The sequence below is a fragment of the Triturus cristatus genome, chromosome 1_2 (genome assembly GCF_964204655.1).
Source record: "Triturus cristatus chromosome 1_2, aTriCri1.1, whole genome shotgun sequence".
Classification (NCBI taxonomy): Eukaryota; Metazoa; Chordata; class Amphibia; order Caudata; family Salamandridae; genus Triturus; species Triturus cristatus.
In genome coordinates, this window is record NC_140580.1 from 48,684,676 (window position 1) to 48,708,516 (window position 23,841).

The 23,841-nt window shown below is 44.3% G+C and overlaps 1 protein-coding gene across 4 annotated transcripts in view; it reads right to left on the reverse strand.

Annotated features, from left to right (window-relative positions):
• LOC146866741 (uncharacterized) overlaps positions 1-23,841 on the reverse strand; it is a 100,089-nt gene that overhangs the window by 39,810 nt on the left and 36,438 nt on the right. For 2 of the 4 annotated variants that reach the window (XM_085601053.1, XM_085601043.1), the window contains exons 5-7: positions 17,834-17,908; positions 12,510-12,608; positions 8,656-8,736 (exon numbers count right to left, since the gene is read on the reverse strand). In XM_085601053.1, the coding sequence (XP_085457179.1) occupies positions 8,656-8,736; positions 12,510-12,608; positions 17,834-17,908 (255 nt within the window). The remainder of the gene's footprint in view (positions 1-8,655; positions 8,737-12,509; positions 12,609-17,833; positions 17,909-23,841) is intronic. The other 2 variants (XM_085601070.1, XM_085601062.1) reach the window with 1 other exon arrangement.

Sequence of the window (23,841 nt, forward strand, 5' to 3'; positions counted from 1 at the left end):
GACATCACCAGGGCTGTGTTCCTGTCCTGGAGAGCGGCGCTCCGCCTCACCCGATGGACGGGACGGTTGACCCGGGTCACTCCCCTGTGGCACGGGACGTGGTTGCGGGAGGTCACAAAGCTGGAAGGCTTCAAATCATGGGATCTTATCGGCATTTCCCAGCTGGGGGACGTCTGGCGGGGAGGGCGGATGTGTTCCTTTTCAGAGTTGCAAGCGCGTTTTTCCCTTCACTCCTCTCAATTTTACCGGTACCTCCAGCTGCGCCACGCCATACGCACCTACACACCACTGGACGTCCGGCTGCCAGATCACAGCCCTCCGGAGGCTCAGGTCCTGCTGGGCAACCTGGGGAGGGGGGGCATTTCCAGGATCTACCGCTCCCTCATTAACTGCACCCCTACATCCCTTGCGGGTCTTAAAGAGCGCTGGGAGGGATGGGTGGGTCCCCTGGACGAGACCGACTGGCGGGACGCCCTTATGGCCCCCCGCTTGGTGACGGCCTCCGCTAAGCTGCGACTCATCCAAATCTATTATCTCCACGCGGCATGCCTCACACCGGCTCGCCTTCACCGTGCGGGCCTCTCCGGGGATGCGGCCTGCCCCCGATGTGGTTCCGACCCGGCAGACTTCCTGCATATGGTGTGGTCCTGCCCGGCCCTGGAGGGGTTCTGGAGAGGCATTGAGACCGAACTTACGGAGGTCCTGGGGTGGGAGGTGCCGCATGATCCACGACACTCGCTGCTGGGCATCACAGATGGCTTAGATGGCACGCGCTCAGAGCAGCTGTTTCTCATGACGGCCTTGATGGTGGCCAAGCGCGACATTGCTGCGGCATGGAAGCAGCCGCTGCCGCCAAGTGTGGCCAAGTGGGGCGCTGGGGTGGACTGGTGCGCGGCGCAGGAGCGGACTCTCTATCGGGCACGAGGATGCCCCAAGAAATACCGAAAGGTTTGGGGGAAATGGCTAGGCAACATACCTTAATGGGGCGGTTCGGGGGCTGGGGGGGGGGGATTCTGGGGGCGGGGGGGAGCGGGGGGTGCTTCCTAATGTATTGCTATGTAGTACTGATTCGGAATACCAGACTGTTTCTGTTATTGTGCTGTTTAAAACAATAAAACTTGTTTATCAAAAAAATCACCTTAAGCATACTCTCACTCGGATCAATCCCTCTCATAGCCATAGATCAAACACCTTTTTGGCATCTAAAGAAACAAAAAACAAAGCTACACTTCTGTTCTTGTGCAAAATTGTCCACAATCCTTTCAGTGTTATCACATTTCTGGTTAACACAAGCCCTTTTTGTTTTTGGTCTACCATAATATGGAGAAGGATGTCAACTCTGGCTGCCAAGAATATAGTAAATTGTTTGTCATCTATGCCAACTGCGGCTATTATTGCAGTCATTGCTCTTAGAAAGTTTGGTTTACTGCATTACTTTCTTGAGAAGTGGGTTCAATTGTCCTTTAACAGACATTGATTACCTATAATTTTGTGTGCACAATGGTTCCTTTTGCTTATATTCAAAATCCATTTACCCTGCATTAAGCTTCTTTTGAGCTCTTTACTTTTTCAGGGATGTGTCTCTTAATCCACGGAGTTCAAAGGATCCCATGATCTGTTCTTTGACCTCTGCGTACAGTACAGGATCTATGTACTGTTGGTCATAAAATCTTAACGTACTCAGTTTCGTTCCCCTCAGCCTAATTTTAGGGTTTAAGTGATTGTGGCGTATTCAGATACTGGAATGTCTACCATTTTGGAGCTCCTCAGACCTCTGCAGTTACACTCCTCAAAATATATATGATTTTAGTATATGCACCAATTATCATTTCTTATAAGAGTATACTACATTACTCTTGTCAAATTCCCACTTGATTTCATATGAAGCTAAATTATAGCAGCTATTTATTAGATGTGTGAATAAGACTGCCAATCCAAGTTTTTTTGGTAGTGCAAGAAGCAGGAAAATGCTTGTCAGGCACTATAAATGTCAGTTTGTCAATCTCTGTGGTATAATATACGTCTCCATTATGCAATGGACACCGCTGTTCAACTTCCTTATCAGCTTAATAGTGCCATCCCATTTATTAGGCAGGTTTGTGCATTTCATATGCAGTGTTGCTACCCAGTCTACAGTCTGATTGCTCCCCAACGTGGTGTTATTACCTCTTGTTGTACAGTAATTTTTCTAAGTGCCTCTAAGAGCCGCCATCAAACCTACCTTTCCTCCCCATCTTAAAGCCCCACAAGAAAAAAGCACATAGAGCAAACTTCCCCATATACAACAGGACAAGTCCCCATGGTCTGAAGCCGAACAGGTGGAGCCGTTTCTCTGAAACTTTAAGCATTTGTCTCCCTGGCAGCTCCTACCCGACAATTGGAAAAAACAGTCAGCACGTCTTTCATGACTTGAAAAAGCACCAGCATCAAATAAATCTTAATAACATTGCATCTCCACACCAACGTAAGCTTGAGAATAACTATTCAATTCAAATCTGCTTTAAATTTTTGAAGTAATGGGCCCAGATTAGTTTCCACAATTTCTGACACATCGGCCATTATTTCGACCCTGAGGTATGTTGCCTTCCGGACGACCGGAGGGTCATTAATCTGGAGTCCCTTGCCAACAACAACGAGGGTTTGTTGGAATTAAGTCTATAGCCCGATATATGTCCAAAAATTTGCGTTTCTTTTTCAATTTCTTTTAATGCGCCCTGTGGGTTAGGGGTCACAATTGCTAAGTCGTCGGGATACGCCAGGATATTAGTGGTCCCCCATTACTGCATATTGCCAAGATCTGATTATTGCCTATAATCTTCCTAACTAATGGATCAATGTACAAAGCAAAAAATAGGGGTGAGCACGGACAACCCTGACGAGTCCCCCTAATAATCGAAACAGGACATGACAATTCCCCCATTATTGCTACTCTGGTTGCTATACATTATTGTGATGGCTTTGATAAAGCCTTTGCCTAGCCCTCTACTCTCAAGTGTTGCCCACAAGAAAGGCTAGGAGACCCCTATCAAAGGCTTTCTCCGCATCTAGCAGGATTAGCCCAATGGGGTCTCCGGTGATCCCTGCAGCGTCAAAGAGAACAATCACCCTTAGAACATGATCGATAGTGCTCCGGCCGGGGACAAACCGATGTTGAGGTGGTGAGATGTTTTTGCCGAAAATGCGATACCTCTTTAGGGCAGTTCCTTTAACCATTGATAACGCTTAGTTCAAGTCTATGAATCAGATGCTTACTAAATTTCTCCGGGCTGTCGCCCTCGGATATAACACTACCTAGAGATAGAGGTGGGTGGGCGGTACCTACCCTTCAGCTATACCATTGGGCTGCAATATAATATAAAATGGGTATTTTACTTAGGGGTGAAACAGGTCAGCTGCAGATGGCGGCCCCCGCCTTAATTTACGAACTGCTACTAGGGGCAAAGGCTAGCGGCTGTCTCTTGTGACATGCGGTTTTTAACCATTACAAAAGGGTGAAGTTTAAGACGCTGACTGCCGCTTGCAAAATCTGGACTTCAGTTCGGAAAAGGCTCGGTCTGTGTCTTATTAATGCTTATACCCCATTATATAGCAATGCGTCACTCCCTAGTATTTTCAATGACGGACATATGAAAAACTGGGACAACAAAGGTGTCAGGATGGTTGGTGATGTTATGGATGAGACAGGAGTGATTGCTTTTATTACGATCAAGGAGACATTTGGGCTTGGGAACAAACAATTTTTTTAATATCTCCCGATAAGAGATTTTCTAGCAAGAAAGACAGGGGGTAGTAGTGGTTTTGCTCCGGTGACGTTGGTAGAGATATTGCCTAAAGGGTCAGGTACACTTGGAGGGATTTATTAAAAATTGAATGTGACGATGCCAGATGACCTATCTAAAACACTGTGACCGCTGGCATGAGCGACTATTGGTGGCTGCAGGCGAGGCGGAAGATTCACTATATATGGCCCAAACTTCATGTATTGCAGCCAACCTTCAGTTGCAATGTTTTAAAACATGGTTTAATCTCTATATAACCCCGGAGAAGATTACAAAATGGGGAGGAGTTGCGGGATCAACATGCCCACGGTGCGGCTGTCTAGCTGCAGACATTGTACACATGTTTGCTTCCTGCCCCAACCTGGATACAATTAAAAGGGATGTTGGCACTATTTTGGAATCTCACTTGGGTCAGAAAGTAGATCTGTCATCACAGCTGATTGTACTTGGAGTAAGTAGTCCTCTGCTCCTGGCGCGGGTTCAGGCCTTCCTGTTCATTGCCATGACAGTATTCAGACTCTGTGTAGCCACTCACTGGCTTGATCCAGCTGCACCAACAGGTCAACAGTGGCTGGGTAGATTCTTGGCAGTATACAGGTTAGAGACTGCAGTATATGCTAGAAATGGGCATAGAGCAAGAGAAACGGGGATGGAAATCTGGGCCCCTCTAATAAGATGATCGCAAGATAGCCAAGGTGGGGGCAACGGGTGACAAGAAAGCATTAAATCAATCTATTAAGTAGCACAGGTATTGCCATTATGTGCCTCTTTGTCTACAAATATTTGAGCCTGTATTTTATATGACTCTTCACTGCTAATTTAATTATTTGCAATGATTTTGTTGGTCTTTTACATTAGCGACATTGTTTCTCTTTTTTTGGCTTTATTCTTTCTCATATCTATGTTCTGTATTATATGTGGGAGAAAAACATCAATAAAGAATTTAAAAATAATAAAAAGCATCAAATAAATCACTTAAATGAGACATAAATAACACGCGCAATCGCCGCCTGCAGTAAAGAGAAATATAACAATGGGTCTTTAGTTGTCCCATTAGATATAAGCACCCTTACACGTTCAAGAAATCACATCAATTTGCCCCGTTTTCCCCTCCGTCCTGCACAATCGGGTGTTGGTCTTCTACTTGAAAGTACCTCATCTCTTTTGTCTTTTTACACTCTTTCTACACCAGGTGCCATTGCCATTGCCATTTTACTCATTTTCTCCCTGTAGATTGCTCCCCTGAAAAGCCTTCTTGATTTTTTATGCCTGAGACACATTCACTCTCTTCGAAAGTTGACATTCTGTGTGACTTGCCAAGTCAAACAATGGACCAGATGAAAATGCCGATCAGCATTTGTATTTGCTTTGAGGTTGGGTGATCAGAGACTACTTTCTGTTCTCATCGCCAAAGCGACTAGCGAAAGGTTGTGCATCAGAATAACCTTGGAAGGATGGTAACCTATTTCTTCTAGTTGTAATAGGTCTTGAGTAACTGAAAACAAATGAGTTTAGCCAGACAATTAGACAGATGTTCTGCTTCCTGGGGGGGGAGGAGGGGGGAATCTTCCATCATCTTTATTACATTTCTGACCAAGCCACCCAGAGAAACTCGAAGAAGTCTTGAAGACAGTTCCCCAAGCTCTGTGATGTCCCTCACTATTATCTTAGTGTTTCCTTGTCTATTCTCAAGTCCCTTGTATTATTTGTTCATAACTTTGCCTGAGTGGCCATGATTTGAATTAAGTCTTGGACTACCTTTTTGTTATACCCTTTTCCTGGAGTCCTCTACATCAACAAGTGTTTATGTAAGACACTTTCCCATGTTCTGCATTGCTGTTTAAGATTTCCCCATTATGCTTCTTCATATGACATAAAGGCAGCGCTAATACCTGAGCTGCGATCTCTCAACAAATATGCCAAGACTAAAGAGTTCAGTTTAAACCAAAAATATTTGCACAACAGTTATACCAAGTACATTATAGAAAATGTCTCTATTACACGGTCTTGTAATTTGAATGCATCTAATTTATTTTTGTTCTCATTCTTATTTTGGAATTACTTTTAAGGATTGTTGAAATGTGGCTCAATGTGTAGCACCTTGTAGCCTCTGTTGCCTCAGTTTATTGTCTAAAAGGCCTATGCTGACCTGGCCAGTCCACAATCACCCGACGAGCACTGGGTGCATTTGATACTGCTTTCTTTGGTTTTATTTTCTAATTTATCAGGGAGCTGCACTCCATGGTCATCAAGCTGGGTTTTGACGTTTCATGAGGTTTGGATAAATCCTTAAGCAGACTGCAAGCTAGGTTTCTAGCTTGTGTCAACTTTTCACTATAAGGGACGATTGTTTATATATACAATGAAAGTGAGCTTGACATAAGTTATTTGTAGTGAGGGAGTATTGATGGACAATCTTCCATTTACTGTTCAAAATGCCCACCAGGTGTATTACAAACTACTAGCAGTTTCCTTAAATCACCACACTTTGAAAATTAATGTAGTTATCAGGCTCTCGAGCAAGCTTCTGTATAGCTAGGCTTTTCAGTTCCAATTGCTTTGGAAGATGTTAAGGTCTTAACTCATAGCCAAACAAGACATAGCAAGGAAGTGGAGTGCTCGGGCCACTCCCCCATACATGAATGGGATATCGGTATGGACTGCTGTTGTAATCTTGAAAATGCAGTCTACTGCCCATAGAAGCGATGAACGAGTTGGCTAGAATTGAGGCTTTTGACTTAATGCTGACCTATGTTTGCATATCTGTACAGTGCACTATAACCCACAAGGGTTTCCTGGTGCTGAGCAGGTGTGTGTACCTAGCCTTTCCTATGGAAGGTTGGTTGATTGAAAAGCCAGGTCTTCAGCTTCTTGCAGAATTCAATCAGAGGAGGTGGCTCTGATATGGAGTGGGAGGCTGTCCCACGCTTTAGAAGTGATGTAAGAGAACGCCTGTCCTTATCTGTTACTGCATTTGCGTGGGATGTGAGCGAATAAGAGTCCTGCGGAGCAGAAGCGTTTGTGTGGTTGGTGGAAGGAGATGCGACTTGTCAGGTAGGTGAGGCCTATGGTGAGGTCTTGCATGTGTACAAGAGGAGTTTGAAATGAGCACATTTGTGTATCAGGATTAAGTGGCGCTCCAGGAGGTGTTGTGTGATGTGACATCTGTGTGGGAGGTTGAGGATGAGTGACTGCCGAGTTCTGGATGGTTTGAATTCTTCTAGTGAGTTTCTTGATGAGCCCAGGGTAAAGGGTGTTCCCATAGTCCAACTTGCCAGTGACTAGGGGGTGAGTGACAGTTTTTCTAGTGTTGCTCAGGAGCCATTTGAATATCTTCCCTAGCATCTTCAGAGTGTGGAAGCAGGATGCAGTCACAGCCTTATTCTGAAGACACTAAACACAGACGTTCGCGTGTCAACACAACTTCCCAACTGATATAGGTGTGATTGAGTTGATGAAGGTAGATGCCATGTATGTAACATGTGCTCATAATTAACTCAATTGGTCATGCTTCGCGTGATTTGTCCATCTCCACCTATCATATGTAATAGAATTGTGTATGTTTTGCCTATTGCTATAAACCAATAAAAATGTTTAAGGCAAAAAAAGAAGAAAAAAAAAAAAAAAAAAAAAAAAAAAGAAGGAGGCTCACTTCTCTTCCCCACCCCTTTTTCATTTTCTAAAATAATACTCCCAATTGGAGGCCTGATATCACGGAGATATTAAATTAGCAGAGCCTCTCCCAGTGCTAGATTTAACTCTAGATCAACTGGGGCTCGTATCTCCTGCTGATGCGGCCAGGACTATTTTAATTGCCTGGCAGATATCTTTTTAGAGTGGTAAAGAGGTGCCCTAAGAGGCCTAAATCAAAACCAACGTACCCTTGTCCTTCAATTACTGCCGGGCATTGACCAATGCTCATTTACAAGTTATGTAAATTATTATAACTGAACATCAAATACATCAGTGGCTCTTCACCTTTTGACTTATGTGGACTTCCAATTAATCATTACTGGAATCCGTGGACCCCACTGAATAACATTTAGAATCCAGCTATCCCCACTGAGTCATGACTGGAAGCTAGGGACCCTGGCTTAAGCATTTTCGATCTTTTGAAATACAAAACAATGCAAAATGATGAACATTTTATTTAATTCACAAACAAATATTTAACAAACAAAACTTTATTTTAATGGGAAGTTTGGAGCTTTACGAAATTGAATCACGGCAACCCATTGTTCATGCTATATTCTATTTGATACAATTGCGCTGTCTCACAAATCAATCGGAGGATAGTTTTTAGCCTCCAATTTCGAATTTCATTCACATTTACAGAACGTTTTAAAACTTTGCATTCTGCTTCTTTATATACACTTTATTATTTAGGTTAGTATTATTTATTTAAGTTTCTAGGCGTTCAGGGGCCCCCTGAGTGGAATTCATAGACTAAAGTTTAAGAGCCGCTGCTCTACATCATGTTAAACAGCCATTGTCAACTACACAAATAGCCAGCTCCTAAAAACATACTTACTAAAGGATACAGGCTAGATAAAGCTGTTCACAAGCCATGCAAGCAACAATATAAAACTAGCATTTGCTACTACTAGGTAACCCTAAAATAAGTTTTGCTCCTCCGTACAATTGTCTAGGTAGAACGCTCTGCATAAGTCATTGGTCTACATCAAATATGACTAGAGTACTGTTGATATATCATTCATATGCTCCTTTGAATAGTCTTTTGCCAAATGCTTGGTGAAGAAGCTATATAGAGAGGATTTGTTTCATTTTCTAACACAAACACAGACACACACACGCGCACACACACACACCCCACCCGCCATCCTTCGACTATCCAGAGCCAAAGAAGTTCACATACCTGTTGATTTTGCCTCGGACAAGGGCTCCTTGTAAAAATGTGGATCTTCTTCTAACTTAATGGATGTAAATACTGGATCAACTAAACAAAATAGTACATATACTTAATAGTGTAAACAATTAAATACTCTTCTGAGTGAAAATTAATTAAATGCTAATTCGGTTTTAAATGTTCGAATACGTCGGCCAGGATAATGAACACACATTTATCCACATTTGTTCCAATCTAGAAAATGTGATTTCTATTGCGTTGTTTAGAATATATTTGTTATTGTGGGCATTCCCACACAATCCTTTTAAATGAATGCACACTGTTTCTAGAGCCTAGCAGGGCAAAGCACTAGCTAACCGCTTCACTTCTGGCCAAGGAGGGATTACATTTGACCATACACTGCTGTATGTCCCCTTCATGGGGCAATTCCATTAAAGATTTTGTGCAAAACAGGTGCATCTGCTCCTCTGACTCAGAGATCCGCAGTCTTTTAGATCGGTGAGCTCTTTTTTATGGAATGTAGGTGACAATTTTCCCCTGCTAACTGGGGCAGACGAAGAAAAAAAAGGTGGGAATAATTCCTATAAACAAAAGCTATTTAATAAGAAAGATAGAAGGACAGGAGGGGAGTGAAAGACAGGAAGGGTAGACGAAACCCATTTATACACAGGATAATCTACAAACAATAGGATGCATTAGATTGTGTCAAGTTGCTGAGGTGTTCAGTATCACTCTATAGTACAATGGTTTGTCAATGAAGCAAGAGCACAATTTAAAACAGACTGCATCACTCACAAGGCCCTCCACATGACAACTCCTAATTTGGCTGAAAATTTGAACATTTCTGTGTTTAACCGGTTTGAGAAATGCAGGCTCCCTCCTCCTTGCGTCTCCTATATTCAGAAAACAATTTGAATTCACTTCCTCCACTTCCATATTGTAACTTTTTAGAAAGACACTTTGAGTGAGACTGAGAGCATTATCTACACTTAAAATATCTAAGCCTTATCGACTGCCTCCACAGATGGGCCAAACCAGATACCTCCCCACCTTGCTGTCTCAATCTTCTCACTGCCCTCTTAACATTTCCTCTCTTATCTTTATTACTTTTGGAGCACCTTTCTTGGTTTAATAGTTTGACTCCTCTTGGCTCTTCCCAGTATCTTGCTTTTCTTCCACATTTGCCTACGTGTCAAACTGTTGCCTCTATCCTGTAGATAACCTTTTCTTCCTCTGATTACTGGGTGCGGCCCTTTATTGAAAAAGTGGAGTTTGTTTTTAATTATTATTTATAATTACTATTGTTTGTTATTAAGGATTATACAATGTGATATTTTAGAACTCTAAATTAACTAATACAAGCTACTATGACACACTCAAATGTAACATTTCTCTCTTCCACACACCTATCCCCGCACCCACCCTCCAGACACCCTTTAAATCAACAGGCTTTCAGAACTGCATATACTACCATAGCAGGATAGAATATCATTCTAAAACAGCCATTACACTTATCATACCTATGGAGCTTTATATTGTAGATATAATAATAGTAATAACCAGTCATTAGTCACAAAGCCATGCGATGGACCCCATTTGTAGGAGCCATAGTGGATTGTTGTAAACTCTAAGGATGGCATTGCCTACATTTCATTCTCTTGCATGATAGAAAACAAAGTTACTGATTACCTGGTTCTTTATATGTGGGTATGTATTATGATTCGGCATGGCGACATTGGCTTTGCTAGTTGGAATAGAGCAATGGCGAATCCAGCCTCATACATTTAACTCCAAGGTTAGATCAACTGTGTGAAGTTGTTCAGAAACTGACAGGACAACAGGAAGTTGGCATCATCAGTAACTGTATTTTTCCTATGTAGGACGTGAGGAAGTTGTAATGAAGTAAGTTAAGCATAGGTGAGTGTAGTTTCCAAACTGTTGGAGGAAATTACAGGACCTCTCCGTCAAGATTCCTAAAGTTTGCACGCGCAACAGCATGTGACATATAACTCCAACAATGCCATACCATATTTTGGCAGGTTCTCGACTTTTATTTGCAATCTTGCTAATTAGCTGCCTGTTCATAGAATGGAAACAAACCACTTGAAGACATTACCCGAACATAAAATGATTAGTCAAGATCCAATACAGTCCTCTGTGGTTGGTATTGTATTGTCAAAAAATGAAAGATATCTTTCTTTGTCATATGGCAGGCACCATCTACTATTTCAGTATGACAATCTCCATGCTGCAGTCTGTGCTGGAATATGATAGTTGACAAGGTTTCTTTTTCAAAGCTATTGGAGAGGGGAATAGCAACATGTTTCAAGGATCTTTGTACACCTTCTTCATGCTTACCACCATATATCGCTGTGGGTAGGCCGCAGTGCGCATTCTTCCCCGAAGAGATCCTTTCCCTGAACGAGGCCTTGATGTAGACTTTCTAATGGCTCACATCTAACCAGCTCAGATTAAACACACAAAAAACAGAATTTCTTCTAATCTCCCCACCCCAAAACAACCCCAATACTCAGGAATGGACCAAAGCGATCACTGCCTTAAACTACACTCCGACCATAATGGACTCTGCCAAATCGCTTGGAATAACCCTAGATTGCAGTTTAAATATGCATGGCCACATCAACTCGATGGCCAAACCCGCCAGATTTCACCTGAGCTATTTAAGAAAGCTGAAACCCTTCCTCGACACTCCCGACCTCAAAATGGCAGTCCAGGCACTAGTCATCTCCAGACTTGAATATGGCTGCTCTACTCGGCCTCCCCAAGATCTCCCTGGCCCCCTTAAAAGCCTGCCTTAACGCTGCCGCCAGACTCCTAACAGGCTCAAAGAAATTCGACCACATTTCACCACACCTGAAAGCTCTTAACTGACTTCCTCTCGAGGCCAGAATCCAGCTTAAATTCGCTTGTATCGTTCACAATGCTCTATACACTAATTCCCCAGCATTTCTCACCCAGACACTTGTGGTATCCGGAGGAACCAGAAACTACCGGTCCGCCATAGACCTCCAGGCTCCAGCCTCCGCGCGTGCGAAAGAAAAATAACTTACAATCGGGCTTTCTCAGAGGCCGCACCAAGAATATGGAATTCCGTCGCTGGCACGATTTAAAAAGGAGGCCAAAACCTTCCTAATGGGCAGATTCCTTGCCTAAGTCCTGCACTGCACTCACCTCAGCGACTTGTTCTATAACGTACTACTGCCACACCTTGGATTCACCGGATTGTATCCATCCGACACCTTCGGGCATCCCTCCCTTAGACTCTTGGACCTCTCGCTCTTGTAAAATGTATATATTTGTTTTCTTTTCCCAAATGTTCCACCCCCTTACTTAGTTCTTTTATATACAAGTTTAAATCCTGTAAAGCACTCGGATACCCTAACGGGTCAAGTTCGCGCTCTATAAAACACACAAATAAATAAATAAATAAAAGTCCCAGAGCCCATTCTTGTGCTGATATTTACTTTTCTCCTTGTATTGTCCAATGGACCTGTATGGTGGCACACAGGGTTCGTTTTGGGACCAGAAACAGGAATTCTTTATCCCTTGTATGGCCCTCCACTCAGGACAATTTAAAGTTTAGGATCTAGATGAAAGCCTGCCTGTTTTAATAGAGCTTCTGTTCCATATGTTGGTAAGGTAAACACTGTCAGCTATTGCTGCGCTCAATGAATTCAGCAATCCGTCAATCACAAATTGAATTATCACAGAATAAACTAAAGTGCAAAGGACAGAGAGTGAATATACTTTTTAAACAGACAGCAGAAAGGAAACACAAAATGTGCTTCCACAGGTGTCATGTAATGCTTCTGTTTCCAATAGGCAGATCGCTATTTACTCACCTGTGGAGCTGCTAATCTTTTCCTCTCTCTTGATGTCTTGATGCTTGGTGTAATACGTCTCATCCTCGTCTTTTATGTGAAATGACATGATCTCATATCCTAACAAAAAAAAACACATTTAAGTGTAATATCAAAACAGACATATCCATATAATAAGTGGGGATTTTCTCCAGGAAGAGTGTGTGTGTTGGGCAGAGCCACTTTTAACATCTTTTCAAAATAGATTTATACTGATTTGACAAAGAATTTATCTGAAGCGGATCATTTTCTTTCTGGAAAGCAAAGAACACAGCAAACTGAAAAGGTTACTTACCCAGTAAGCAACTGTTAGCGGTATGCAGTGCTGTAGATTCACATGCTGTACATGCTCCTGCCATCTACTGTTGAGCCCAGATGTGTGCAAGTAGTTTTTCTTCGAAGAAGCCTTTCGAGTCACAAGGTACTGTGACTCCTCCTCCTGCTGTTAACGCGCATGGTCATCAACTCCATTTTTAGATTGCTTTCCCCGCAGGTAAAGATGAACAGATAATTACTGGGTGAGTAACATTTTCCATTCGAGGCATGCATGGCTGTAGATACACATGCTGTGCACAGACTGTAAAGCAGTCCTCGCAGGACGAAGTGACTAGCCTGTGGGAGTTGCAGTAGATTGAAAGAGTGTACAGAGCACTGTCTGGCCAACCTTGGCTTGTTGGTGAGCGACCACATCCACACAAAAATTGTATGTAAAGGTATGTGGCAGTGGACCAAGTAGCTGCTTTACAGGTGTCAGCTATTGGAATGCTCCAGAGGAAGAGCATAGAGGCTCCTTTTCTCCGAGTGGAGTGGGCTCTAGGAGAAATGGGCAAAGTCCATTTAGCTTTAGCATAGCTAGTAAGGATGTACCTTATGATCCATCTTGCAATGCCTGTTTTGGATAAGGCCTTCCCTATGTTGAGTCTGGGGAAAGCAACAAAGCTGTTTTGTTTTCCTAAATGGTTTAAACCTGTCAAGGCAGTACATGAGGGCTCGCTCAACATCCAAAGTATGGCGATTCCATTCTGCAAGTGAGTGACGTTGCAGGGAAAAAAACAGGATGTTCAATGTCTTGATTAAGGTGGAACTAGGAGACCATCTTAGGAAGGAATTTGAGGTTTGTAAGGAGGACAACCATATCCCTGTGTATCGGAAAGAAAGGTTATTCTACGGTTAGTGCCTGAAACTCACTGACATGCCTGAGTGAAGTGATAACCAGAAATGCTACTTTCCAAGAGTAGAAACTGGAAGGGTTCAAACGGAGGGCCCATGAGTCTTGTCAGTATAACATTGAGGTTCCATGTCTGGGCTGGTGGGACCCGAGGAGGAATGACTCTCTTGAGACCCTCCATTAAAAGCTTAATACCTGGAATTCTGAAGAGGGAGATGTGTTGTCGGTTCTGAAAGTAGGGGGCTACAGCAGCTGGGTGTAATCGTATTGAGGTGAAAGCGAAATCACAAGTCTGCAAGTAAAGTAGGTAGCAGACAACATCCTGCACGTTGGCTGCTAAAAGGTCAATGTGTTTTGAATGGCAGTAGAATACAAATCTCTTCCACTTGGCAGTATAACAAGCCCAAGCAGCAGGCTCGAGCGCATCTTTGAGAATGCTCCAGTGGAAGATTATGGTACACAAATTCTAGGACTTCAGAAGCCAGATCGGAAGATTGAGAGACCCGAGGTCTGGCTGCCCGATCTCTACATAATTCTGCGTGAGAAGGTCCGGCCTGTTGGGGAGCCAATGAGAGTTTGAGCAGAGTGGTAAACCAGGGTTGGCGGTCCCAGGTGGGAACCACCAGAATGAGGGTGAGAGACATCTGCCGAAGCCTCCCACCCAAAAGCAGAAGTAGTTGTAGTAGAGGAGGAAAAGCGTAGGTAAATATCCCTGACAACTAATCCATAGTGCATTGTCCCAGGACTGTGGGTGAGGGAAGCTAGAGGTGAAGTTTCATCATTTGGCGTTTTCTGCTGTGGTGAAGAGGTCTATCTCTGAGAGCCCCTATGGCAGTAATACTGGCGGAGGACTAGAGGGTGGAGTTACCACTCATGGACTTGTTGCTGCATACTGCTTGGGGGGACGGCAAGTCGTTGTCCACTCCCAGCAGGTACTCCGCGAGCAGTTAGATCTTCTGTCGGACTGCCCCCCACCAAGTGCTCTGGGCTAGGTGAGAGAGCCTGGAAGATCAGGTGCACCTTGCTTCTGAAGAGAATACATGGCTGTTGCAGTTGTACCCCCCACTTTTGTTCCCCTTTTAAGCTACTAGATGCTGGTTTTCGACTCTGACAGCGCACGGAGGCCTGCTAACCAGATCTCCCTACCAATGCCCCTTCCCTAAAACAAGGTGAAGTCTAATTGTTCTACAACTGGTTAAGGACTTTAGCACCCCTGTAAGTCCCTAGTAAATGGCACCCCAGGTACTAAGGGCATGGGTGTTGAAGAGGGTCCCTAAGGGTTGCAGCATATCTTATGCCACCCTAAGGAACCCACATACAAATTCCACACAGACTGCCACTGCAGGCTGTGTGAAATGGTGCAAACCATGAATGAAAACATGACACGACACACTCATGGTTGTCATACCAAAGTCACTGCATCTTATATATGCAAGTCACCCCTACAGCAGGCGTTTGAGCCCTAAGGCAGGGTGTATTATATTTTATGGGAGGACATATCTGCATGAGCATATATGCCCCTTTGATGTCTAGATCTATCACTAAGCAAACACAAGGAGATGATGGACATCTTTTCAGACACTCATCCCCAGTCACAGATCTGGGTTGAACCCATCATCGTTCTTTAGCTCACTTTGCCACCCCAGTTCAGATCCAGCCATATGCAAATCAGTCTTGACCCTGTGCCTCATGGGACAGTCCAGCCCGAACTGCCAAGCCAGATCTTCCCTGGACCGGAAACAAGCATCCTGGGACCGGCTTCGGGGTAACCTGAGGTGGCATGGTGAGCAAAACAACGATGGATTCAACCCAGATCTATTGACTGGGGGTGAATGTTTCATTTGCTCTGCATTCCGTCCATCATCTGTGTGTCTTTTGCTTTCGCGCCCCAAGTACGCCGGGTATTCCCAGACGTGGGTCCCGGGCTCACTGTGTCACTGGATTTACGCCGGGTATTCCCAGACGTGGTTCCCGGACTCACTGTGTCACTGGATTCAAGCTAGCCAGGCTGATATGGGGTGATGCCCCAAAACTGGTCCCAGGATCCCAGGGATCACCTCGAACTAGTAAAGCTTTCAGCTAACTGCAAACCTGAGATACCGGTAATGTGCTGGGTGGATTGGTATGTTGAAATAAGAGTCCTTCAGGTCGAAAGTAGCCAGGAAATCACATTATTGTAGCAGGGGGATGACATACTAATGAGTAACCACGTGGAAATGCTCTGAAATTCATTTAGGGGCTGGAAGTCCAGAATGTTTGGAGGAAACTGTCAGAGTCTACTCCCTTGCCCTGCTGATGGTGGTGGACAGGTTCTACGACCCCTTTGAAAAGATGCGCTTGGACCTCTTCCTTGAGTAGGTTTTGGTTTTCTGGGGAGAGCGTTTGCCAGGTGGAATGGTGGGAGGCACTGAAATGAGCTCCAGACAATAACCATGTTGGATAGTATCCAACACCCACTGGTGAAAGATGACATTCGGGAACCTTTGTAGATGCCTCTCCGACAGTTGTCCTGTGATCGGGGGAAGGAGAGGCAAGTCAGGGCTTAGTGGTGGTGGCAGCTCAGAACGGTAGCAGAAGGGCATGGTTAGGAGGGGGCAGGTGCGAAAACACGGTCTGGGCACGGAAGAAGGCCTCATAGGGTGAAAGCCCATGTGGGGCTGAGGCCGACCAAGAGTCGCCTCGTTGAAGCTGCAGTTGGTAACCCGAGACATAGAGAAAAGAGGGGCGCGATCGAGAAACAAAGGAAGAGAAGGAACCCATGTAGACTGAACAGAGCACCATGACGGTGTTCAATCAGAGCACAGAGCACACGTCTGACCCAAACAGTGGAAAGAAAACAATTTAACAATGAAGTTGCTGAGCAGGTGCATTACTAGCAGGAGCAGGAGTCACAGCTTCTTCTAAGAAACTTGAAAACATCCGGGCCCAACACTAGATGGTAGGAGTATGCCCACCATGTGTATCAATAGGCTATTTGAGCCCTTAAAAATGGGAACCTAGCAAGAACATTCACACCTGACTCAATCTCAACAAGTACACAAAGCCAACTCCTGGAAATAAAGTACTATTAAATTCACCCCACCAAACAGCCTGAAAATTAGCTTGCCGCACCTTCAATCATGCAACGGTTTCAAGTCAATGGCATCTGTACCTTGTTACTGTTTGACTGTGTCCTCCCCACACTAGTACTCTGTTTAGAAATGGCCTTAAATATCTGCTGGTTATTTCTTCAGCTCAAGTACACTTACAGGTGAAGATAGCTTATAGACCCAAAACTGACATACAGGAGCCACAGTCAACAGTTTGTATAAATGCGCCTTCTTCTATGCTGATCTCCTCTGTGAGTCATGTTTAATCGTAGCTAGAGAACTACCACCTTCTTCTCTCATCGAGGAACATCACTTTCAGATATAAAGAGTCCCTGCCTGTTTGTAGGTGAAACAGGTGACGCTCTGTTAGGTGGCCCATAGTGTGATAGCTCTGCCAATACCACATCTATCTGGTTGCACGCAGGAAGTGCCAATACATGGGTAATCTTGCATCTTTTGAAGCTTCGAAAGGTATTGTTGGGCAAGACGCAGGTTGCTTCCAGGTTTAACATGGAAAAGGTAGCCGCTAACAAGAGAGACTTGCATTGTAAAAAGTACACATTCGGGCTGCAAATCTTTTCTAACAAATGCTGATGTTAAAAAATCCTTTTCACACCAAACTGACTTACAACCGATAAACAAAGACAAATGTAAAAACAATGATCAAAACTAAAAAATGACAAATGGAACAGAAATACCCATCTATCCTGAAGATATATACCCAAGAGCAAATGCATCCCATGCTTGTGGGAAAAATTAAAAATGGATGCTGATAGGTTCTCATCATTTGTCACTGACAAACAAGAAAGCCGCTTTATAATTATTCCTGGCTGTTCTGTGGTGAAGAGCAGACATGTAATGTCTCTGAACTCAGATGAGCTCAGAATCTGGGCAGGTTTAAGAAATGTAGCAATGTAAGAGCATCTGTGGCATGCTGAGAAAGGCTAAATGACTGACCAACATCCCAAGGTCCACTATGAGTGAGCCTAAGTCGGGTTATTTGTCATCCATTGGCAGCACTGATGGGCTCACGGGCAAGACGACCTCACCTGGGTTGGGTCCAATTCTGCTTTCTTCGACCTCTTCATCACTTTGGTCAATTAAAATTAAAACTGGCTCTTCGTCTGTGCTCACGCAAAGGAAAATCAGAGAGAGCAAATTAGCAACTGTAATGTGTTACAGAGACAAACAAATTGGCATATTTTATCATTGCAAGCCACTGCAAAAGTTACTTTTAAAGCAACAATGTAAAAAAAAAAAAAGATTGGTCACATTGATTTAGATTAGTTATAACTGTAAATGACATGTCTAACTCGCACGAGATTACACATTTTGGTTTTCGTTTTGTGACGAACAGTTAAGCTTTTCAAGCATAAATCTTTTTCTGTATAGTACAAATGTTTAACCTCTACATTCTATGTGTTTAAATATTCCAATGTGTTGTACGTCATCATACATTTTGTTTAACTTCAGAATGAAGCATGGACCACATAAACGGGGGTGCAGTTGGATTTGAGACATCCTTGCGATCAGTGAACTGCATGAGGAGAAAGAAGCCGCTGACATTTGGAGGAGCGAAAATGTGTCACTACCAGCATCAGAAAGTCATAGACTATAAAATCATGACAGACATAAGAAGTGGGCTGAGTTTGCAACATCTTTAAAGAGTGACAGTCACTCAAAATATCTCTGCTTCCGCACATTGCCTACAATGTGTATTATAACAGAGGCAATTCTTTTTACTTCCTGTAGAAATCAAGATACATTTCCTTTGCAGAGGTTTAGTAGCATATTTAACCCCTTCAGCGCGGCGGGAATTCCCCCGCAGTGCTGAAGGGTTCGAGCGCGGGCGGGGCCATGACGGAACGGTTCCGTCATGAGCACAGCTCAACCGATGCTCATGACGGAACCGTTCCGTCATGAGCATGGAAGGGGTTAAAACGTATAGTGTTTTGTTTATATTTCCAAATACAATACACAGTCTAGCAGAGATGGTGCCTTTATTATTTTAAAATTTTTGCTACTAGTTTTCAAGACCGCATATGTCCCTCCATCGGGCACTCACATGACTGCTTTAGCTATGTTGCCTTGATAGTGAGTGTGACAAGCTGGCCTGGTATATGATGTCCACTAATGTAATTGGGCACCTGGCTCCAGTCCAGACAAGCCTTATGGTGATTTAAGAGGTCTCAGACAACCTTAGAAAGCTATCCAAGTGGTAGCTGTGGAGAGCAGCTTTCAGGCTTAGTCTTGAAGGAGTATAAAGCAGCTTGTTTTACTAGAATGAAATCTTATAGTATAGATTAAATGAAAGGAGAACCACACAGAGTATGTATAAAAATATGTATTTATTATATAACACTATCTAGTACGTTATAGTATCTTCCACATGGAGATGGACAAAAAGAGCACAATACTGAAGCAAATAAATCACTGTTAATAGCACTAATATACAGTGTGCCCCGGGATGGTGGTGGGGGGGGGGGGCGGGGGGGTTAAGGACGTGAGGAACTAAACCATATACTAAGAAAGTGGTATAGGAACCACGACTTGAGTCAGGACAGTGTTGAGAGGACGTAGAATTGCTGCAGACCCACAGAACCACCCAAGGTAAGTAGATAGGGACCCTACGGAAAGTGTGTTAACACGACCGCGTGCTCCATACAAGTCTATGGGGAGAGGAGTTGGCCTAACGGCTATGGCGGTCGACCTCGAATCTAGGGAACTGGGTTCGAGTCTCGGCAAGGACGCTGAACATCCTGTGATTCTGGGCAAATCACTTAATCTTCCCGTGCCGAACAAAAAAATGAATTTGTCCTCATGTAATGCAACTGGTGCTATGTAAAGCGCTCTGATACCCGATTTGGGGCAAGTTTGCGCTATATAAAACTCTGTAAAATAAAATATGTGCAAATCGCAGTTGGATTTGTAAAGATTAGGGACGCTTCCAAGTGGACCCTGAAGAAAACCAGTGGAAGACAGAGGGTTGGAGAGCCACCCTACCCGTGGATCTCAAGTTACCTATCCCAGGGAAGCAGGATGCATAGGTGTGAAGTGGCGTCAGAAACCGCCGTCGAACCCAATGGTGGACTTCAGGAAAACGCTGCTTCTGGAAGAGGAGGAAGTTCCCGGAGGAATCCAAACGGGGATTCTTGAAGAGGAGTACCTGAAAGCAGAGGGGACAGAGACTATGTCACTCAGGGGTGACCAGGCAACTTGGAAGACGAATGCCCTCCGATATCGGGTGCTTCAGGAAAGATAACAGTGACCTTGACTCTGCAGCTGCAAGGACCAGGCGAAGCGGAGGACAACCAGGACCCAAATACGAGCGGTTTCAAGAAGGATGTCGAGTGTTGAGGGGTCGGTGTGTGACAAGAGCACCAACATACCTTGGCAAATGCAACCCACGCAGGAAGTCAAGAAGGTGCACTGTTGGGTCCAGCAAGGTCGAGGAGACTCACCATAAGCAGGGGAATTAGGGCAGGCCCGAGCAATCAGGGAAGCCCAAAGAAACAAAAGGTGTCCATCAATTGGACCCACAGGCCCGAGGCACAGGAGTCGCAAGAGGACCTCAAGAATCTCACCAAAAGATGCAGGTCACAATGCACACGATGCGGTGTGGCCGAAGAACCTGGTCACTAGTGGTGCTCGAGGTTGGGGCTACTTGGAGCCCAAAGATCTTCTTGCAAAGATATCAACAAGCCTTTGCAACTGCAAAGGGGACGCAGTACTCAGGGGTTCGGTTATGGCAACCCCCACAATGACTACTTGCCTTAAAATTGGTGAGAGGGTGGAGCAGGCCTCGGGAGCTGGGGAAAACCACCACCTGTGTTGCAGAGCCCACGGAGTCCAGAAGAGCTCAGGATCTGCAGATCGGTTGACTTAGTTGCGATGCCTGCGAATACAGGGGAGTGACTCCTTCACTCCAAGAGGGATTACTGCTGTAGCCCTTGATGCTTCACAGGCCTTGGAAGGTTCCTGTATGATGCACATACGATGCAACAGACTGGAAGGGAGATGAAGTCAGGCCCAAACAAAGCCCAGAGTACCCAGATGGTAGAAGTGTGGTTTCAGGTCTGAATCTCATCCCACGACAAATTTAGGGACCTACACCCAGGTAAGCACTTAAGTACCCTAAGGAAAGGGTTGTGACGATTCAGGGGACCCTCACAGAGAAGGGTCTGGGTGGGGGGGGGTGGGGTATGAGGGAGTTTACTCCTATGTACTTTGTCCAGCTTCGCGCTAGAGCAGCAGCCACTGGCTCCCAGGACTCGCTTGAACTGGACTATGCACAGGGACACTAAATGTGCCCCTCATGCAGACTTTCAGGCACTGGAAAGCACCCCCACCTAGCCCTAATACACTAAATCCTGCCCGGGAGGTGGTCACAGGATGGTGACAGGATGCCTATTGTTCTACCTTCCCGTGCTCGAGCCTGGCTCAACAGCGGGAGGTCAGAAATGTGTTTCTGGTCGGCAGCAACCATTTTGTGCTGTCTGGGAATAGGAGGCTGGTACCGGGAACACAGAGCCTAAAGGAGGACTCTTCCAGTGCTTGGAATCCTACCTCCCACACCTTTTACGGTGGGGGGTATGATTCCAACATGTCTGATACCAAACATGATAGGATTTGTTGCAGCCGTTTTCTAGATGGTCATTGCGTGATTACATGGTGCCCCTCTATATAGTATATGGCTGCTTCACTGACAACCCGGGAGAATGGACTCCGTAGGCTGCAAGGTTGTCCTGCTCATGCAGGGGCACCCTCTCACTTAGAACCAAGCACCCTGCCTCAGGGTTGTAAGGGCCTGCTATAGGGGTGACTTCTAGGTTTTAAGTGCGGTGACCCTTAGATATAGTAAACCTATATCTTTAGTAAGTGGTGCATGCACCAACTTACACAGGCTGCAATGGTAGGTCTGTAGTTCCATTTTGAATGGTCTCTCAGGAGTGACATAATACATGCTTCAGCCCATGGGAGACGTCTGGGGTACCTATGCCCTGGGTACATGGGTACCATATACTAGGGACTTATAAGGGTACCCCAGTATCCAATCTGGGATGTACCGAAGTACTGCATACAACAACTTAGGGAGAAAGCAGACTGGGGCCCTGGTTAGCAGGGTCCCAGTCAGACTGGTCAAAAACAGCATCACATGAAGCAACAAGCATTTGCAATGTAATAGGTCTCGCATTTACGAGAGTTTAAGCTATTGGCATTGTAAATAATAATGCCTTTTATTTAGGTTTTAAAAACCAACACATAAATAAAAGGCATGGTCATTGTGAGACCTACTGCATTGCGCACCCAAAGTGACCTGGCCAAAGAGGGCATGAAAGGGCTGAAATTGGATCATAAATTCAAAGCTGCTCTGAACAGGGGCCCCCAAAATACACTTGTCCCCGGGCTCCCAGAATCCTGAAATATGTCCCTTCGGGAGGAGTGGGGGCGGGGGTTGTAGAAAGGAAAAGAATGTGAAGTGACTCTTCCTGCAAACGTGCATGGATTCCACAATGGGAAAGGACAAGGGCGCATATTTGTAGCTGGTTTGTAATAAGAAAGGTGCTTGTCGGTGCAGCTGGGCGTGAAGCTTATTTTCCACACAAAATCACCCGTATTTTTGAGATTACAGCGCCAACCGCGAACTGCCAACCGCGAACTGAATAACATCTTTCCACTGCCTGTCTTATGAACATTAAGGCACAGGAGATAAGTGTAGTGAGGAATCAAGTCACGAGTTATGTTACTTACTATAGAGTGCCACCCTCACCTAGGCCATTATCTTGGCGCTATGTGAAAAGAAACAGGGGGTGCAATTGTCAGCAGCTGCCAAGCCCGTGGGAGGGAATGTGTGTAAGGGAATGTGTGTAAGAGATTGTGTTAGAGTTTGTGTATGAGAGAGTGCATGTGTGTTCGTTCCTCTTAAACCCAAGCACCGCTCTGTAAACATCAGGTGACAACAGCGTGGATCTGTACTAGTAACTGTATTGTGTATTTATGCAGATTATGCGGTGTTGTAAAACACCCTGCATACAGACAAAAATGATAGCCTTGGTGTGGGAATTCTGTGTCACAATTATTTGTGAGTTACATTTTACACGATGCCAGTGAACCATGTTCTGAATACTCTCTTTTAGCGTAGTAGTAGGGAACAGCAGTGCCACAAGTGAGGGGTGCGAAGGTGCACTCACCACCCCACCCCCTTTCAAATACCTCCTTGATTCCTCTATCTATAGAGCTTTGCTACTAACATGGTGGCGTCACAGCTTGGGTTTCTTTGGGAGTAAACATTGCGTAATACTTGTTCTATATAGCGCTTACCACCACCATTTTGGGGGGTTGTGGCACTGTAGACAACATGTGCTACTTACCAGCAAAGTTTGGCTATTGCTAGACTGCAGTCCTGAGAGGTGATTAGCAGCGGGAGGCGGTTACGGATGTAAGAGTGCATAACGCAGAATGATAAACTACAACAAAGCGCGTGTGATACCATAAATAAAATAACAAGTACTCAGAAAAGAAACAGTAGGAGTTAAAAAAGAGTAAATAAACCCAGCAGTAATGTTATTAACTGTAAATAATAAAATCAAATAAAATATAAAGACATTAAAAACCGATGCAAAAATAATGAAAATAAGTAAATGCATGGAAAAAAATAAAGTACTTTATGTAAAAGTAAAATATAGTAGTCCAATGGAATGGCAACACTAACATCGAATCGCTAAATAAATATATACGGTGAGATTTTCCGAGGCTAAGATCTTAAACTGATGACATTGGTTTCAGGCAATTTATTATTTTTTTGTTAACTCTTTGTGTTCATCAGATTTCATGCAATAATTATCGTCCGAACCTGATAGAATTCACCTTAGGCCCTGTGGCAATTTATACCGAATCCGCAACGTATATTTAACTTGTTCAGAAAGCGCAAACATAATAATAGTAATGTCATTATTATAAAGCGCTGTACCTGAAATGGTGCAAGAGAGAGTTCCAACTTTAAATGAAAACCCAATTAGAAGCATTTCAGGAGCCCGATTAGTGGGTGGGATCCATT